Source organism: Cervus elaphus, chromosome 33 (genome assembly GCF_910594005.1).
Source record: "Cervus elaphus chromosome 33, mCerEla1.1, whole genome shotgun sequence".
NCBI lineage: Eukaryota > Metazoa > Chordata > Mammalia > Artiodactyla > Cervidae > Cervus > Cervus elaphus.
Genome location: NC_057847.1, coordinates 21,694,014 through 21,712,644, shown reverse-complemented (window position 1 = coordinate 21,712,644; position 18,631 = coordinate 21,694,014). Strand labels below are relative to the sequence as shown.

Genomic DNA, 18,631 nt, shown 5'->3' with positions numbered 1-18,631 from the left:
GCATTTGTCTTTCCCCTCCATGCTCTCATTGGAGAAGAAGGTCAAGGTAATATGGGAAGTCAACTAAAACTTCAAAAAGAAAAAGAAGACCAAAGGACAGGCCCACCCTGACATTTAGTGCATGGCTTCTGTCAACAACACGAATCATTGCCACCCCTGATCCCACACCATAATTCATAAGCTCAAAGTCACATTTTCTCATGGCAGAGAGAAAGCAAGAGAGACAGAGAGGAAAGGAAGGGAGAGAAAGGAAAGAGCTACTAATCTTTTTTGCTAATAAGACTTGAGTGCTACCTACTTGACAGTCATCCTGTATGTTATTAGAAAACTAAGAACAGAATATTTGTGCAGTTATTCTTATTTTTAAATTAGTAATAAAGCCTAGGGTGAAACTCCTAGCTTGGAGTCCTGTCATACCTCCCTACCTCTTATTAGGATTTGTTTAACTTTAGTCTTATGCTCTGTCCTTTTTTTCCTGTTCTGCTTTTTCCTGTTCTTAATTGGTTAATTGATTCCAAGTTATTAAATATATTGGGACATCATTTATTGTTTAGCAGCACCAAAGTGTACTGAAAATTTTTCATACTAAGGGGCAAGCCAGACTATTTAAAGAAAAGAAAAAGAACAAAACAAAACCCCAAACCAAACTATCACTGCTTGTATGATTCCTTGACATCCTCTTGAAATGACAAGTTATTATTTTTTTTTCCTTTAGCTGTTGTCAGAAATAGGACTGTAAACAAGAATTTCTCCTCTCTCACAGGCTCTGCAGGAGCCACTGTGTTACCACGTTGGCTACTGGTCTCTCCAGGCGGTAGAACACACGCTTCCCGCACCTGTATGCAAGGAAAACAGGCAATGGTACAAACGGGCCGACAGCTGGGTCTGCGTGTGGCATTTACCTGTCACGGTCAGGGTGGCCGTGCAGCTGACGCTGCCATACTCGTTGGAAGCTTTGCAGGTGTACTCGCCACAGTCAACCACCTGGGTTCTCAGGATTTCCAGGGTGGTGACATAATTTGCAGACCGAATAGAACACTTGTCACTTTCATAGATTTCTCGTCCAGCTTTGAACCACTGGAAGCGGACATTGGGGGCGCTGTGGATCTCACAGGTGAATTTGGCGAGGTGGCCCAGGGCTACTTCCAGGGGCTCAATTCTCCTCCTGATCACTGGAGCAGCTGCAAAGGGAAGCAGAGGCTGTTAGCACGCCTCCTTACTAGGCACCTCACATTTTTCTTTTCCTTCTAACTTTTGTTGCTGTTAATGGAGTAAAACAGTTCAAATTGGTGAGATGGATTGCAGCAGTTTAAGACAAGTGACTGGAAAATGAGAAAGATCATTGAAGGCAAAAGAAGACAATGAGCAGCTTTCAACATATTCAATTGTTATTTTCCAGTGAATTGTGAAAAATGTGATGCTTTGGCTTACATGCATAACAACACGATATATTTTTTTAATATACCATGCTGACTAGGAATACTCAGAATAACGTGAAAGAAACATGATCTACTAAATAAAGTGATGCAGTGAAACAATAGCAAAAAAAAAAAAAAAAAAGAAAGAAAGAAATCGAAATGAGAAACACAAATAGACAATTAATCATGGTTATTTTGAATTTAAGAATGAAACTGATGATTTCAGGGTAACTAGGTGTTCACTGACAGCTTTTGATTACATATCATTAAAGTATTTTCATATAGAAATAGACTGAAAACATTTATCAGTTTTATGAAATATATGAAAATACATTTACTTTTTTTTTTAATAAACAGCAGTATAACTATAACATGCCACCCAGTAAGGCAGTTAGGGAAAAGGAGAAGAGTTAATAACCATGATTATGTCTGTGATTTCATTTTTACTCTAAATAAATTCTGGCAATGGCAGGTAAGTGAAAACTCAGTGATGAAACCTAAGTCACTACAACCCAGTGAATGTTAGAGCTTGATCCACTGAATCCTTAAAAATCCAACCTCTTTTGACTACAGTGAGTTTTGCTGAAGTTGTTGCTTTTCCGATGTCATTCAAGGCCTCGCACGTATATCCCCCTTCATGCTCCTCTCTGTTTACTTTGTCGATTACTAGCGTATATGTATTTTGATCCTGTAAACACTTGAACTTTCCATCTGAAGGGACCAGTTTACTCTCAAAATACCAATTCACCTCTTTGGCATTTGTTATGGATGACGTGAGGCTTATGATGTCACCTTCCTCGGCAATTGTGTCCACCAAGGGAGTCTGTACAGCAGGGCCATCCTCTCTGAGCTTCCTGTCTTCCTCAGCCTCAGCTTCCTGTATCTCTGCTGTACCAACCTCCTCAGTACCACCTTCAGAGACTTTCTCTTTTTCCTCTGATGGTTTTGGTATCTCATCCTGTTTTTCATCAGAAACAGCAGCAGAAGCAGTTGTGGTACCCACCGCTTTGACCTGACTCTCCACCTTAAAATAACTGATCTCTTCCTTTGAGATAAGATACTTAGATTCAACTTCTAGTTCAGTGATTGCTTCAAGCTTCTGTGAGCTGGAAAAAGAAACATCTTCCTGCAAGACTACTGTGGCTCCTTTCTCAATTCCAGGCTCCTCAGCTGTTAAAATGTTCATTTCCTCACATATAGAGCACAACGCCTCCTTCAGTTCAGTTTTCAAGTCAGCCATTTGAGGATCAATGCCTTTAATAGTGATGGTTAATTCTTCTGTCAAAGATTTCACTGCGGTAATCAGATAGGTGCACATAATGCAGTCGGGCTCTTGGGTAGAGTGTATGGCCTTGACCTCCACCTGTTCAATGTTTCTCAACCATTCAGAGAAAAGACTCAGTTGCTCGCTGGCCACTGCTGCTTGCAAAGCACTGCGGACCTGAGTTTTCAGGTTTAATCGCTGCTCTTCTGGAATACCAGAAAGCAAACTTTCCTTAGAAAGAAAATCACTTCCCTGCACCTCCTGCACGCCATTTACTGTCATAGGCTCCTTTTTATACTCCACGGTTTGGTTCAGGGGCAATGCCAAGGTGTCAGAATGCTCTTCTTTGAGCAGTACCTGCTTTTCCTCACATGTTAATGGAAACCTTAAGGACTTGCCTTCCTCAACCCTGGCTGCAAAATCTTGCCCCACACTATCCAGTTGATCCACACTTTCCATCAAAATTTCACTTTCTGTGCACGTGTGTTCAGAAGGGACCCTGGAGACTGTGATGTCAGGATCCTGGAAAGTTTGGGCGTGTCCCTCAGCTAAGCTCTGATTCAGGAAGAGAGCATTTTGTGACTCTTGCTTTTGAGAAGTCTCTCTCTGCCCTCTGTCCACTGCAGACACTGTCTTGTCTTTTGATAAAAGTACTTCCTCAGCCACAGAGGTCGGATATGAATGGGCTGTTGTTTCTTGTATTGATGACTGTGGATAGCGCTCTTCAGGTTCAGCTAATAAAGTCTGCAGAGGCTCAACTGTTGACGAACTAATTTCCTCTATGGACGTGGCACTTGGGAAGATTTTTTCCGTATCTGATAGAACTCCCTGTGACTCAGGCTCTTGACACATCAGAGTATCTTCTCTGGGGAGGGTGTCCTGAGACTGGGCAATCTGCAGCTGTAAATTGGAAGGTAGTTCCTTGATAGGCTGGACATGAATAGTGCCACTGATGGAAAGAAGTTCTCTGGTGCTTTCAGGAGGAGGCATATCATGTTCCAACATGACTGTGGATTGCAGTTGCTCAGCTTTTAAAGTAACTTGACTGCTTAGTTCATTGGTTTTAACCACATGCTCATAAGAAAACTGCTGTTTTTCTTCTGCAATTAAAGCAGCTTTCAAAATGGTATCTTTTACGAAAGCTACAACTTCCCGCTCTGAGTCAAACGTCTCAAGTGCAGGGTCCTTTAATGATGTGTGTGGGAAACCTTCTGGAGCCTCTGGTGTGGACGCTGCTTTGCAGGCGGCATCAGTCATGTCTGTGTCTTCCAGAAGCACAGACAGCTCTGCTGCAGAGGTGGACTCACCCCACACATTCTCCGCTTTGCAGACATAGAGACCGCCATCTTCTCTCTGAGGATCGTTGACGATGAATGTCCCAGAACCATCAGGATTATGAATGGCAGTGTAATAAACATTGGTGCAAAGTTGCTTGTTTTCTTTGAACCACAGAACGGTGGGCGCAGGCTCTCCGAGGACCGTGTATTCAAAGATGGCGGGGAGTCCCTGCACACAGTGCACTGGTTTTAACTCCTTAAGGAAGTAAGGAGGACAAGGACCTTGGAGCTTTTCCAGGGGCTTCTCCTCTGCCGATTCTGGTTCTTCATGGCCCTTGGCTTCAGGATTTATTTTCAGATATGCGCTACACATTGCCTGCCCATATTCATTACTGGCAATACATGTATATTCTCCCTCATCCTCCAGTCTGGTGAACAGAATGATTAAGCTGTGATCATTACCGTCAAACACAAATTTGTAGTCAGCTGAAGGGCTTAACACTGCTCCATTAAAGAACCACTGTATCTGGGGTGTGGGAATGCCAATGACAGTAACAAACAGCTTCGCCACATCCCCTATGCTTATTTCAGCATTTGACACTTCTTTGATGAAAACTGGGGCATTGCCCTCCTTTTTGGAATCAAATTTAGGTGAATAAAGGGAAGGTTCAGACAAAGGTTCAAGTGTTTCAGTTCTATTAGATAACTGGAGGTCACAGCTAGAGGTTTGAGGTCCTTCTTCCTCGGCAGACAGAAGAGAAATAGAAAACTCTGTGTGGGAAAAAATGATTATTATTTTACTATCAATTTTACTTAAATAAACGAAGAAGTCAAAGAATTACACACCGGGCGACAATCTTCTGCTTTATTCCTGAAACTTAATTATCATGAGATTAATTTATCAAAAAGTACATTTCTAAAATTTTAACCTTAGCTTGTTATATCATATAAATACTGTACTGATGCAACTGATGCAAATCCATTTCATTTGTGTTAAGAGTTTATAAATTTTAAAGATGTTCTTATGAGTTTTCCTTTGTGATAGTCTCAATTCTAAAGTTTGTGAAACTGCTGGCTAAATATTAATAATAAAAGAATTCTGAATCCAAATATTTTCTTTAAAACAAAAGTTTTAACTAAAAATTCCAATAAATATTAAGTAACCAATTTAATATTAAATATTAAATAAAAAAGAATTGAGGACTATTTAAATAAATGTCTAAAAAGATCCATACTTATTTCTTACATTTAGAATTTTCTTGAGTTTAAGAATGATCCTCATTGTCAAATTGAAGACTGTTTATTTCCAAAATAAAACAACTATGTTTTAATTACTGCTTATAAACTGATGCCATTATTAAAAATAAGTGGCTACAGAAAATGGTTGATCTGAATTTGTAAGAGAACCACTGTTTTCAGTTACTAGAAATGCAGGGCTTCTTTTGCATGTGTAAATTGCCACATCACTTCAGCAAAGCTTTTATAATGAGGCTTATGCTAAGAAAATGGGAGAATCAGAAATGAGAGAAAACTCCAGCATTAAAAATTTGATTATATTTTATTGCACAAGAAATACCTATACAGTCTTATTGAACAGAAAAACAAGCAATGGATAACAGATGTTCTTTAAAGTTTCATGAACAGAACGAAAGAAATGTAATTTGATAACAAGGGATTAGCTTTTCATTAAATTTGTTAGGTATGTAGAACAGCTCTGTTAATAATAGTTTTATTACTTTACCTAAAAGTAGTTTGACTATTGTATTAGTTCACTCCACTTGCATTACAGGGAACAGTCTTATGTTTTAATACAAATGTATAAGCAGTAAAGAGCAAGACTCCAGTGTCTGTTGTCTATAAATATACTGATAAAACTTACCTATAAATAATTGTTTATCATTTCAATTAGTAACTTGTAAAAACATTGATTAATTTCACATTCTAATGACCACATAACTTCACATTTAATCTATAATGTTATCACTCATGTCAGCTTTCTCTTCAATTATACTCCCAAAGTATCTATAAAGGGAGTGAATATCAATATAGTGAAAATACCCCTACTCACTAACACCTTGAAATATTTTCAGTGTTTTCCCTTTCTTCTAAACATGGTATAGTAACCATAAAAAGATATTAAATGAAATTCAAGAGTGCTGAAACATGAAAGGTGTAGTTAAAATACATGCAGTATTAACAGCTAATAATTATGTCTAGATTTTACTATGCATAGTACAATTTTATTTTATTTTATATCTAGCATAAGAAATTAATATCTCAGGCTTTTAAGTTATATGCCATTGAGCTGGAAAATAAAAAATTCCATTTAATTTTTTATGGAATTATAACTGTAATTATAACAGTAAGTAAGCCAAGTGTGGGCAAGGCTTATTTTTCTTTACTCAGTCATTGCTATTTTGAATATCCTCAAGTTCAACACTCCTGAGACTAACAGAATTCTAATGAGCAAAATCAAATAAAGCCCACCTTTTTATAAGCATAAAAATATAGTTTACAGCTCTTTCTGTCAATCCAAAAAGGCAATAAAACTTTTCTTCTTTTTTTTAAGAACAGGTTTGAACTACTGTGATGCTGTATAATGTTTGGGTAAAGCGTGCTTGTTTGTCATAACCTGAATTTGTAATTTATTTAAACATCCATTATGTGATTAAGAGTAGAATAAATCCCCCAGTCTCTAAAGACTTAGTTTTATTTCAGGGATTTATGATGTGATATATTACATCATATCTATAATTACGACCACAGATATTGTGTGCTCATTGGTTGAAACAGAAATGATAGTTCCACAACAGTGTATCTATATTGACAAGTTATTGACTCTAAGCAAGCAAAGCCAATGTTCTTCTGCGGGGCAGTGAGGAGGGTGGTGTATAAGCCTGACTGCTCTGTCTAGATCCTACATATACTCCCAGGTTTCTTCTTTAATTTGAAAGGCTTTTAGGGATTCCCACTGTGGGAATAAAAAATTTGACAAATGAAAGAAACATAATAAACATAACTGGATATGTGGATTCTTTTGAAAATTTAAATGACTGTTTTATAATTCAATTAAAATTAGTATATTTAATATGGTCATGGTATGTAAACATTGCTCAACTCAGGGTGGAAAACAGCCATTAGATAACAGTAATTTATAGAGCTGGAAGAAGAAAAGTTTCACAATCTAATTACTATATTCTATTATTCCTCTTGTCAACTGTGGCAAAGCTAAAATGCATTCTGAATTATATTAAGAGAAGTTACTACTGACTGGAAGGACACATAATCAGAGTTGAATGATTGCCTCTGAGGCCTTTTGGGCTAGCCCTTTGTTTTTATACAGGAAGACTAAATTTCCTTGTATTTATTACATCTTTTTATAAGAGAAAATTTAGTTCATAGTGGCACATAGGTACATTAAGGATTTTGTGAATTTACTATAATTTTGAAAAACCAAAAGAGTCACTTTAGAAACATATATGTTGATACATCTTAAATTTGAATACTTACTAATTTCTAGTTAGTTTTAAAAATAAAATTCAGGAAAATGACAGGAAGGCTAATTACCTTACTATCTGTATGTAATCTGAAATACAAATTACCATACTGCCTCAATATTAAAAGTATCTACCTTCTTTTTCTAAAGATTCTGAAATCGTATTACTGCTTAAAATTTATATGTAAAAAAAAAAAAAAAAACAAAAAAAAAATTTATATGTAAGTGAGATACGGTAGTCCTTTCCTCATCCCAAGCCAGTATCGAATTAATGTTGCATTTTTATACTTAATGTTATCTCAAAAATTGAGGAAATGAAGCAGTTCCAAAAGTGGAAAGATGTTTATTTGCATATTTTGCAAATGTCTAGGTGAACTCTATCCACCAAGGGAGCACCACTGGTCCCTTCAACACCAGCAAGAGTTAAAATGCTTAAGAGAAGGCATATTGATAAGGAAAATACTTTTTAAAGAGCTAAAAGTAAATATTAAGACTACAAGGTAAAACAAATTATAGAATTAGTTACCAACTGCGCAAAGCTGACTTCTATTGCTGTTTGGTTCATTCAAACTCTGAGTAAATAAGCATGAATTTGGATGAAAAAGGGTTATTATTTCAAAAAGGACTTCTACTCCGAGCAGCGAGATTTTACCTTACCATTTGTCTGTGTGGTCGTCTGACATGGTCTTCCATTTCACACTTTATATAGACAGTTTATCTGCTAAGAGAGAATGCATGCTGCTCACTCATTTTATGGAGGAGGAAGGAAGGTAAAGCAGAAGTGCCAACGAGTAGGTAGCCAAGGAGATGTTTAATCGTGCTTGATGCGTCACAGCAGAATTGACACAGGTGATGATCCCACGGTTTAGATGACAGAATATTTACATGTGTTACAAACAAGAGATTTCCACATAGAGAAAGTGTTTTCCCGGAGTTTTTTCAAAGCAATGTGTTCAAATAGAGCAGATGTATTTGGAAACCTATCAGATCTACATAATTTGGAAAAAGTGAAAGCATCATCAGTTCTCATCACCATGGAGGCGCTAACACATGGCAGGGAGAACTTTAAATGAGGGTGAGCACAGCGCGGGCCTCGGCCATGCCCGATTTGTTCGTAGCTACACACCTGTACTCACCTTCATCCTCTTTCACTAAGCTTGTTATGAACAGGTTGTGGAATCCTATGCCACTTTCCTCGGCACTGAACCTTGCTCCTTGCACTAACTTCCCATCTTTGTACCAGTAAACCATGGGCCTTGGAGAGCCACGGACTAAACACTGGAAATAAGCTGCTGTACCTAACGGTGCAGAACAGTCAGAAATACCTTTGATAAACCTGGGAGGCCCTTCTACCACCTGAAATTCAAAAAAGCTGTCTGCATATTTGCTCTTTAAGACCAACTCTTCCTTCACACTGCTTAACGTCACTTTGCTTCTCTGGGACATCAGAGCCGACATTTCCGAGTCTCCCATGGTGAGGAATCCCCGGCAGATCGCCTCCCCTACACCGTTCACAGCTCTGCACCTGTATGTCGCGCTGTCAGAAAGACAGACCTTGCGAATCCTCAGGGTGTGACTTCCCTTCTCCTCACTAATCACATATTTAAGGTCATCTGGCTCAATACACGTGTATTCTTTATACCATTTTACTTCGGGAGTTGGGACGCCTATGACTGAACATTTGAACACAGCGTCCGAGTTTTCTGGAATTCTAAAATCGCAAATAGGCATCACAAAGCGAGGAGGCATTTCGAATACTTCCAAGTCGATTTTTAAATCTTTGTCTTCTGCCTCCCTTGAAGCCATACTTGGATCTGCTAAATTCAATGGGAGAACATCTAGGCTCACAACCATGCTTTTATGATCAGGAGTAAATTCAGGAACTGTGACTATTTTCACTTGCTTCTCAAATTCTTTAACATCTTTTTCACTTAATTCAACCTCCAGGACAATTTCCTGAGGAGAAGGGGTCCTTGACTCAGTGTTTTCCAGATCAAACTCCATGACATGCTGGTGCGTTACTGGAGGCGGGAGTGCCACTGCTCTCTCTTGTTGGGGCACGATGTCCACGTGTGCAAAGCTCTTTGCTTCCCCTATGATGTTCACAGCATGGCACATGTACTCTCCCCCCTCTCCGTTTTGAATGCTAGCAATTTCCAAAGAGCACACATTACCCACCCTTTCTATTTTGATTCTTTCATCTGGCTCCAGCAAAGATTTATTTCGATACCATTTCACACCGGGAACTGGAATGCCCTCAACTTCAACAATGAAGCCCAAGGTTGTGTTTTCATAGATCTTCCTTTTGGTCAGTGGTTCAATAAAAGATGGAGGCATTTCATTGTCTTTGGGTTCAACGGCTTCACTGGGTGTGCCAAAGGAGTCAGAACGCCATAATTCATAGGCTGAGCTTCTGTCTTCTGTGGGTGTATGGAAATGTTCACCCGACACACTGTCCTCCCTTCCTAGCTCAGATGGGTGCCTTTTAAAGTTTTCAGTGGGGTTTGGTCCTCCAGTAGGAATAGAGTATTGTTCAGCTGTTTTCCCTCCTAAAGGGGTGGAGTATCTCTCTAGGGTCTCTCCTGGGGGTGTGGAGTACCTTTCTAGGGTCTCTCCTGGGGGTGTGGAGTATCTCTCTAAAGTCTCTCCTGGGGGTGTGGAGTATCTCTCTAGGGTCTCTCCTGGGGGTGTGGCATATCTCTCTAAGGCCTCCCCAGGAGGTGTGGAATATCTCTCTAATGTCTCTCCTGGGGGTGTGGAATATCTTTCTGCTGCCTCGCCTTCAGAAGGTGTTGAGTACCTTTCAGTAGCTTCCTCTAGAGGTGTTGTTCTTTCAGCAGTCTTATCCCCTACATCTCTTGAGGATCTTTTAGTTGTATCTAAAGGAGGAAAATACAAATCAGGAGACTTTGGAGTTTCAAAATGTTCAACAGAGGATGGTGGGGTATAAAACTGATCTAGCTCAGAGATCTCTTCACTGCTGATACTTCCCACATCAATGGAAATATCAGATTCAGGAGAAAATGGGCGTCCTAGTGACTCCTGTTGTTGGCTGTAATACTCATACACAGTGCTGAAAGTTACTTCTTCAACCTCCATTGATGTGACGGAGTCAGCCTGAACACGTTCTGCCTTGTGCCTGGCATCTTTAGTCTCAGGAACTTCATGTTTTCCAGCAGCAAGTAAGTACTGTGTCAGGGAGGTCTCGGATTCTGTCACCTCCGTTGTATGTGCCTCATCCAACTTAGGAGGGTTTTCAGAAAAACAAGTTTCTACCTTTTCTCTTTCAGTGGTGGAGAAAGAAGTTTCATCCTGTACTGGAATTTCTTCATAACATTTTTCTTTTTCAGGGGCATCTGCTTTTTCCCTTACTTGTTCATCTAGATTCTGTTGTTCCTCAGTTACTGGGAAGGGAAAGCGCTGACTTAAAGGCATTTTCCTGGGCAGTGTGTCTGCTTCCAGAACATCACCTGTGTGGCCTCCCAGAATTCCAGTGGTATATGCCTCTGTCCCTCCATCTTGCTTTTGAAATGATGTCAACTTTGGTTCCAAGGTATGTTCTTCCTCCGTTTCACAAATCTCTAAAAGCTTTTCCTCACTTGCAGCTTTTTTCAAATGTGAGATGAAACTCCCATCTTCCTTTTTCTCAGATGTATCAGCTTCTCCTACATCAGCAGATGAGCTCTGAAGTAGGGCACACGATTCACTATAGATCTCTTCAGAAAAAGTTTTAAGAGAAATATCAGTATTTAAAATTTCTAAATTTTCTTCCTGCGTATGTTTTTCCAAATAAAAGGCATTTTCATCACTGCCACTTTTCTCCCTCAGAGTCCTATCTGAAAACTCCTTACTGGAAGAAATCTCTGGATTTGCAAGTATGTTACTTTGCACACTTTGAGAGGTATCCTGTGTATCAGATTGTATGGTTTCAGGGCTAGGAACTTCCTCTTTATATGGTGTTGCCTGCCCCTGACTAGTTTTTTGCTCCTGAAACGCCTTAGCTGGGTCTCCTAAATGAGAATACATTTGTTTCAGATCAAATACAAGGTTCTCAGCATCCGCTGCTTCAGAAGCAGGATGCTGGGTTTGAAAAGAAGTTTCTTCTGGTTGATCACCATGTAATCTAACTTCTTGAAATTTTACATCTGCAGTTTCTATTTGAGCATGAAATTGCTTGAGGTCAAATGTAACGGGTGCTTCACATTCAGCCCTTTCAGAAACTGCAGATTGATCCGTAAGAGCTATTTCCTTCTGTTGTTCCCTTTCCTGTAATTCAGACTCCTTACCAGTTTGAGAAGAAAGTAGCTTTAAATTCATTACAATGTTGGACGAATCCTGTTCAGTGTCTGGAGACATTTCCTCTGCCTCAAGCACATTTGTGTGTAGGTTACTTGGTCTTGATTTTCTTTGTCTTAATGGAAAGTCTTTGTCATCAAGCTTCTTTTGAGGAGGATTCACAAATGATTTCTTGGTAGGTCTTTTTTCCAGAACACCTTTTTCTACCTGTTGTAACTTTTCAAATGCGATAATTCTATGCCTCACCTTTTTTCCTGGGTAGTATCTCTCTTCACCAAAGGGTTCTTCACATACAATGATGGATGATTCTTTTGTACTGTAACTATCAGAAGTTCTCTCAGAGTGGATATTTGGTAAATAGTCAGTCTGGGCATATTTTTGCACGTTTTCCCTCTCTGGTCCACTGAATTTCCCCAAATCATTTCTTACTTCTTTTCTATTTTTAACTTCACTGAAATCATCACCAAATGGATAAACAGTCCCCTCTGCTTGATGTGGCTTTGATTTTTCATCTACATGTAACTCTTTCCCTTCATCTTGCCATTGTATGAGTTCAGCTCGGAGAGGCTTGTTGATTCTTAAGGATCTAGAAGTGCACTGCATAAATCTGGGCAGTTTTTCTCTATAAGATGTGCAAGAAACGGGGACTTTCTGCTCTATCTGTTCAACTGTCTCAGGGCTTTGAAAATACTCTCTTACAGAATATTCTTTTATATTGGATTGGGGAGTAAAAGAGCCAGTTGGATAATCATAAAAATGTGCCCTTACAGGTTCTCCCTGAATGTGTTGATCTTTAGAATATCTGGCATAAATTCCACCCATATTTTCCAATTGACTATATTCCCTGTCAGTGACAGGTTCTACTGTTAGGTCTGAAACACTCTCAACTGCGCCTGAATTGTTTTCAGCAACGCATCTATATTTCCCAGAATCTTGAGAATTAGCATTATTAATATATAGCCTGTGGCAACAATTAATTTCTTCAAACTGGAACTTCTGGTTCTGCCTTAAAAGGACTCCGTTGTGGAACCAGGTCACAGCTGGTTTAGGCTCACCAGAGAGGAAACATTCAAGGACTACGGAATCCCCTTCTCTACACCTGGCATGTTGTGGCATTTCCTGTAACACTTCTGGTGGCTCGTTAGTAATGTCAGAAGAGAATATGAACTTGTGTTTTGGTAAGCGAGTCGCCTCATCCTGAGGCACTGCCTTAGGTTCCAACTCCTCCAGCTGAAACAAGTCTCTTGACTCTCTATCCTGTTCTGGGGTAGGAGTAGCTGCCGTTATCTGAATTTCTACAGGAAAGAAAAGCAGTTCTGTGTCTGCAGAGGGAGGAACTGGTGGGTTAGTCTTTAACATATGGAGGTTTGTTTGGCCCTCTTGTCTTAAAGGAGGTATGCCTTTTGCTTGGTCAAACACCAACATCAGTTCCTCTTCCTCATCGGTGTAGTCTTGCAACACTGGGACCCTATATGCTTCCAGATCATGCCTTTGTTTTGACTTCACTTTAAGCACACTCGTTGTTTTTACCGTTCCATATTGGTTAAATAGCACGCAGGTAATGAAACCTTCATTTTGAGGAAGAACAGAAGAAAAGGTTAATATTGAATAGTTTTCGAAGGTCTGAGTGATAAAGCCTCGATTACGTGGGATTGGTATATCATTGTTATACCATGTCACTATGGGTTGAGGATATCCTTGAAAATGACACACAAATTCACAACTGTCACCTTCATAAACTTCTTGAGATTCTATTTCTCGAAGAAATGAAGGTGGGCAACGTTGCAGACGTTTTTGGAAAGGATTTTCAAAATGTCTTGTGACATTTTCTTCCTGTTCAGTTTCAAATTCATCAACTTTAATGGAGGTGGAGTGTTGTAACTCTCTCAGATCATCTTCTCTGATTTCAATATCTAAGGCTTCACTTTCTTGGATATTTACAACTGAGCCAAAAGATTCACTGGTGTATGGTGTGGTAACTTGAGACACCTTTTCAGGGGTCTCAAATATTTCCTCATTCTTACTTACATTCATGGTATCTTCAGATGACTCTACAATTTTGGTTTGGGTCACAATGGCTTCAAGTTGTTCTCCTGCTTGGAGAGTCTCGTTTACTAGAATCTTACTGTATAAATGGTCTCTTGATAGACTTTCTCTTAGAAATGCCTCTTGGCTCATTCTCATTTCAGTCTGGAGAATTTCCTCATTGACATCAGTGTGAAAGGTTGTGGGAGCTTCTCCAGATTCCACATTTTGATCCATTAAATTAGGAAGGACCTGCAGATCCTGGACAATGCCTTCAGTTGAACTACCTACCTCTTCCCTATCGTCAGCTAGATCAGGCATAGAACTGCTTTTTATTTCTTCTCTAGAGAACAAAACATCCTTATCACTGTCTTCACTTCTCAGAGTTCTTGAACTTATTTCAGATGACGTGTCTAACAGAGATAATTTCTTTTTCTCCATCAACATTTTTCTAGCCTCCCTTAAACGGTGCAACTTCATTTTGGTCTCCTCATCCAAGAAACTTTCGCCTACATTAAGCCATCCCCTTATGTCAGATTTACTTTCTAAATATTCTTCCTCATACATTAAATCTGTTTTCCTGCCAGGGCACACTGTCTTAAAGTGTATAGTTCGCATCATTCCCTGTTGTTCCACGTCTTGCTTCTTATTAAAGGGAGAACCAGTAAACCTCAGATCAACCTTCAACCTCCCTTCTCTCCTTTCAGCTAAAGCTGCCACATTTCCATGCGTCTGTTCTACCCTTTTCAGAAATTCTAAATATTTCTCATCTTGCCCTTTTTGAATTACAAGCAATGATGCAGTTGATTCAGCAGAGCCTTCACTATTAATTGCTAATAATCTGTAACTTCCAGAATCTCGGTCTTGAACACTTTTAACCTCTAAGCTGGAGGAGTGATGATGTAAATCACTCTCTGTTTTTATGACCCGACGAAGCCCTGGTGCGATAGGTCGATTGTTTTGAAACCAAGTCATTTTTGGAGTTGGACAGGCAATTAATTTACATGTAAAAACAACAGGTTCACCCTCAAAAACATATTTAAATGTAAGTTTTTGGGTAAAAGAAGGCTTGAAATAGTCTGGCCAGGAGCTTGTTGATGATATTCTACTTGCATATCTTTTAGCAGCCATGGAGCTGTGGTCTATATCTTCAGAATCTGAGAAGGCATCACGGGTCTCTCTCTCTGAACGCTCAGATTCTTCCTCAGAGGATGACTCTAAAAAAAAAGTTCAATTAGAAAGCATTTTACTATTTTCCATAGTATTTGAAAAAGTTGAAAATAAATGAAATTGCAAAATAGAAAATGAAATAAAGTGCATGCTACAGATTCTCACAAATCCATAAGAAAAAATTCACTCACCATATTTGTTCGAATAAACGCAACACCATGCTCTGTTTAAAAGATTCTGACACGAAAATCGTTCGTTGTCTGGTCTTTTCTTCAAACTGCTGAAATTTCTTCTTGAACAAGCAAAAATGCATTTCAAAATAACATGTTCCTGTGCATATTTGTTTTGAGAGCAGGAAAACTTTGTTCTTTTGATGGCTAAGAGGAAAATCTTACCTGACTTGCAGAGAGTGGAATAAACGCCCTTTCTGATCCTTTTGATTATAGATTAAATTATTATATTTTTGGAGAATTAACTATTTAAGAAATATATATGAGAACTAAGACCATAAATAATTAGCTAAAATAAAATAAAATAAAATGAGAAGGCGTTTATTCGAACTAATACAGCCATAAAGTCACGATGTTATGCAAAGAAAAGCAGGCAATAAGGATCACATAAGGCAGCTATCTGCAAGCCAGTGTAAGAGACATATCAATGTTAAAATGATGTATGTGCATGAAGTGTAAACCAGAATGGGAATGTAACATTGTCACACATCCTAAACAAAAAAGCATTTCAATGATAATTCATTCATGACATTGCATTCTGAGAATGACAGCTAGGTTATTGTCTATTGTTCAATTTAATTCACTGTGATTTTGAAAACAAACTTCTACTTATGATTTCATGCATTAAGATGAAAACCTTTTCTAATACACGCTTTTGAAAATGTCTGCAAACAGGAAGTTGAATATGGCTGATAAATTTTAAATACAAAAGTTTAAATTACCATAAAACAAATGACTGTGAAATGCATGTAACCATCAGCATATTAAACCAGGCATGCGACATAGTAATATATACTCTAAGAGATATATTTGTACATCTATGTCATTTTTCCTCAATAATACTAACAGAAGGAAGCTCAAGGATTTTATTAATCCTTCAGAATTTCTATTTAAATCTCACATTCAATGTAACAATACCTTTCATCTCCATCTCAATCTGCTCATGCAACATGGATTCAGGAGCTAGAATGGAAAAACAGGAGATTTGCATGATTAATTCCATATACTTTCTGCCTCAATTCATGATTCATATAATTACAATTTTCTCTTTATTATAATAATAGAAAACTACATACCCCAAATGCACCCCTCAAAATCCATGCCAAACAAATCAATGAGCTGGTAAGGTACACGATGATGACAGAAAGATTTTAAAACATTTTTATTTTAGCTTCTCTGTGAAATTTCCACTTTTAGTTCCATAATTCCCCATGCCTTTTACATGCATTGAGAAAAGCAATCCATAAACTATAGGAATATTTCTTTTAATTGTCTTATTGACTGAATACTTGCTAAGAGACAAAAATCACATTTAGAAGAAACATGCATTTTCTAACTTGCCACTTTTAACTCAGCTTTCCCTAAAGAAATGTGTTTCCTGCTAGTAAAAGCTCTTTTGATTTGAAACCACTTTTAAAACTTTACGCAAAGTCCGATTATATGTTAAAGAGCAAAACACAGAGTCCTCAGCTCAAAGTTGCTTTTATTATATAAGGAAAAGTCACAGCCTTTAGACGCAATCGTCTCGGGATGGCTTCTGGAGGAAGCAGATGTCCAGGTACCACTCTCGTTCTGTCTGCGTGACACAAGTCAGCAGGTCTGCTGCCCTGGCTTCTCAGTTCCTTGTGGTCTCTTGACATGAAGTTACTGACAAACTTGATGTTTTCTTTGACGACGCTCTCTCTACTTCATGGGTTGTTTTGATTTGGGACTCTTTGAGCGTCTTAAGACTTTTAGTGTCTGAACCAAGGGTAATTTTGTAAATGCTCGGATTTGCAATACTTTTGCTTGGTAAGAATAAAGTTTGGGAAAGGTAATAAATTAGCTGTGTTTGTAAAATGCATGCAGAATTCAGAGATGGAATGTCATTAGGATGAGAGAGAAAGCAGCACATCAGTCTCAAAACTGATATTTATCTATGCTTACTATGCACATGAGAACTCTACCCAAACAGACTTATGGGGGTTCACATTCCTACCTGACTTTCATGGCTAACTTGGTAGCCTATATAAAGTCATTAGGGCAAAATACAAGAGGACCAGATAAAGACTGGCTCATATTAGATAATTAGATAACTGTGTCTGACCCTTTACTCTTCGTACACTTAAAGGTGGCTTATCTCTTAATTTTCTTAAATAAGGCAGTCTGGACTTGCCAGGGGGGAAAAATGCTCATGAGCCAGGAACATTTTAATAATATAATCTGTTGGAACTGAGTGAATTGGAAATTCCAAGGCAAAAATGTCCAGTTCAAATCCACTCTGAGAACATGGTGATCAAGCACTGTCCTAGGGCACTAAATTCTTCAGCAAGCAAGTTGAAAGGCCTACATTGCTCACATCTCCAAAACACAGGCAGCTCCCAATTATTTTACTGCAGGAACGGTCCCAGTGGTCACCTACATGGCTTGTAGACAGCACATCCAGGTAGACAGTTACCTGTCTGAAGACTGCGCTAGGTAGCAGCCATGGTGAAACTGAGGGTCGACTTTCAGGGTGGTGTAATTTTCCACCTAATTTTCAACTAATTTGCATAATTAGACCTCAGTTCTTGAACTATTCTTTTCTTAGGCTTTGAAAATTAATCAGAAACAGCTATAGACCAAAACTGTCAGATTAAGAAAGGAAAAAAATCCTCCTTCTGATGAGTGAGGATTGCAGATACTTTAAGTGAGTTAATTAATCTGTTTCAAAATGCAGCGCAAAGATGGCCACGCACATAGCACTGTGTTGCCCCCTGTTAATTTCTAACCCCTCAAAAATAGCATGGCTGGATCAGGGAAGAACTAAAGGGCACAGCTCCACAGACTCCCGGAGATGCCCAAACTTCTTTCTCCCACTTCCCTCCATGGGATTCAGTGAAGGTCCTTTGCCTGCAGACGCACAGCATGGGATTCGAGTACATGAAGAATACTTTTCTCATTTCATTAATAGTGAAGAAGACAATCCAAGGATGAAAGGAAGACATTACCCTCTGCCCAGATAAATACATTCATGTCCTTCCAGACACAGTGGTGAGTTAAGCACAATAACAACAAAAATAGTATCTTGCTATGAGATAATTCTACAATTCTGTAAGGAGCTGAGATTGTAAAGCAGCAGCATTGATTGAGAAATGTCTAAAGATTACTAATTTTGGTCCAGACAATGCCAAGCACAATAATAAACACTCAATAAAAACTCAATGATCTATGTCACCTTAAACTACTTTGGTACACTTCCTAGGCGGTATGTTTGGTAAACATTAGAAAAAATGGCACTTATGAAACAAACCTTAACTTCCGGAACTCAGATTTGAAAGTTAAGCTTCTCTGAATCTAGAGCAGAAAGTTACATGTTCGTAAGTTTATCCAATGAGTTGGTTGATTTTCATAAGTCATTTATGAATAGAGTGCTAATTGAAGGGTGTTTTAATTAATACACTCATTGATACAATTTGCATGATGGAAAAGCTGCA

The 18,631-nt window shown here is 38.6% G+C and overlaps 1 protein-coding gene across 2 annotated transcripts in view; it reads right to left on the bottom strand.

Moving 5' to 3' along the window:
- Positions 1-18,631, bottom strand: part of TTN (titin) — a 276,026-nt gene that overhangs the window by 205,780 nt on the left and 51,615 nt on the right. Inside the window, exons 45-47 of one of the 2 annotated variants that reach the window (XM_043894260.1) lie at positions 16,095-16,139; positions 1,977-4,730; positions 903-1,181 (exon numbers count right to left, since the gene is read on the bottom strand). In XM_043894260.1, the coding sequence (XP_043750195.1) occupies positions 903-1,181; positions 1,977-4,730; positions 16,095-16,139 (3,078 nt within the window). Of the gene's footprint in view, positions 1-902; positions 1,182-1,976; positions 4,731-8,247; positions 14,994-16,094; positions 16,140-18,631 lie in introns of those variants that run through there. The other variant, XM_043894262.1, reaches the window with a different exon arrangement.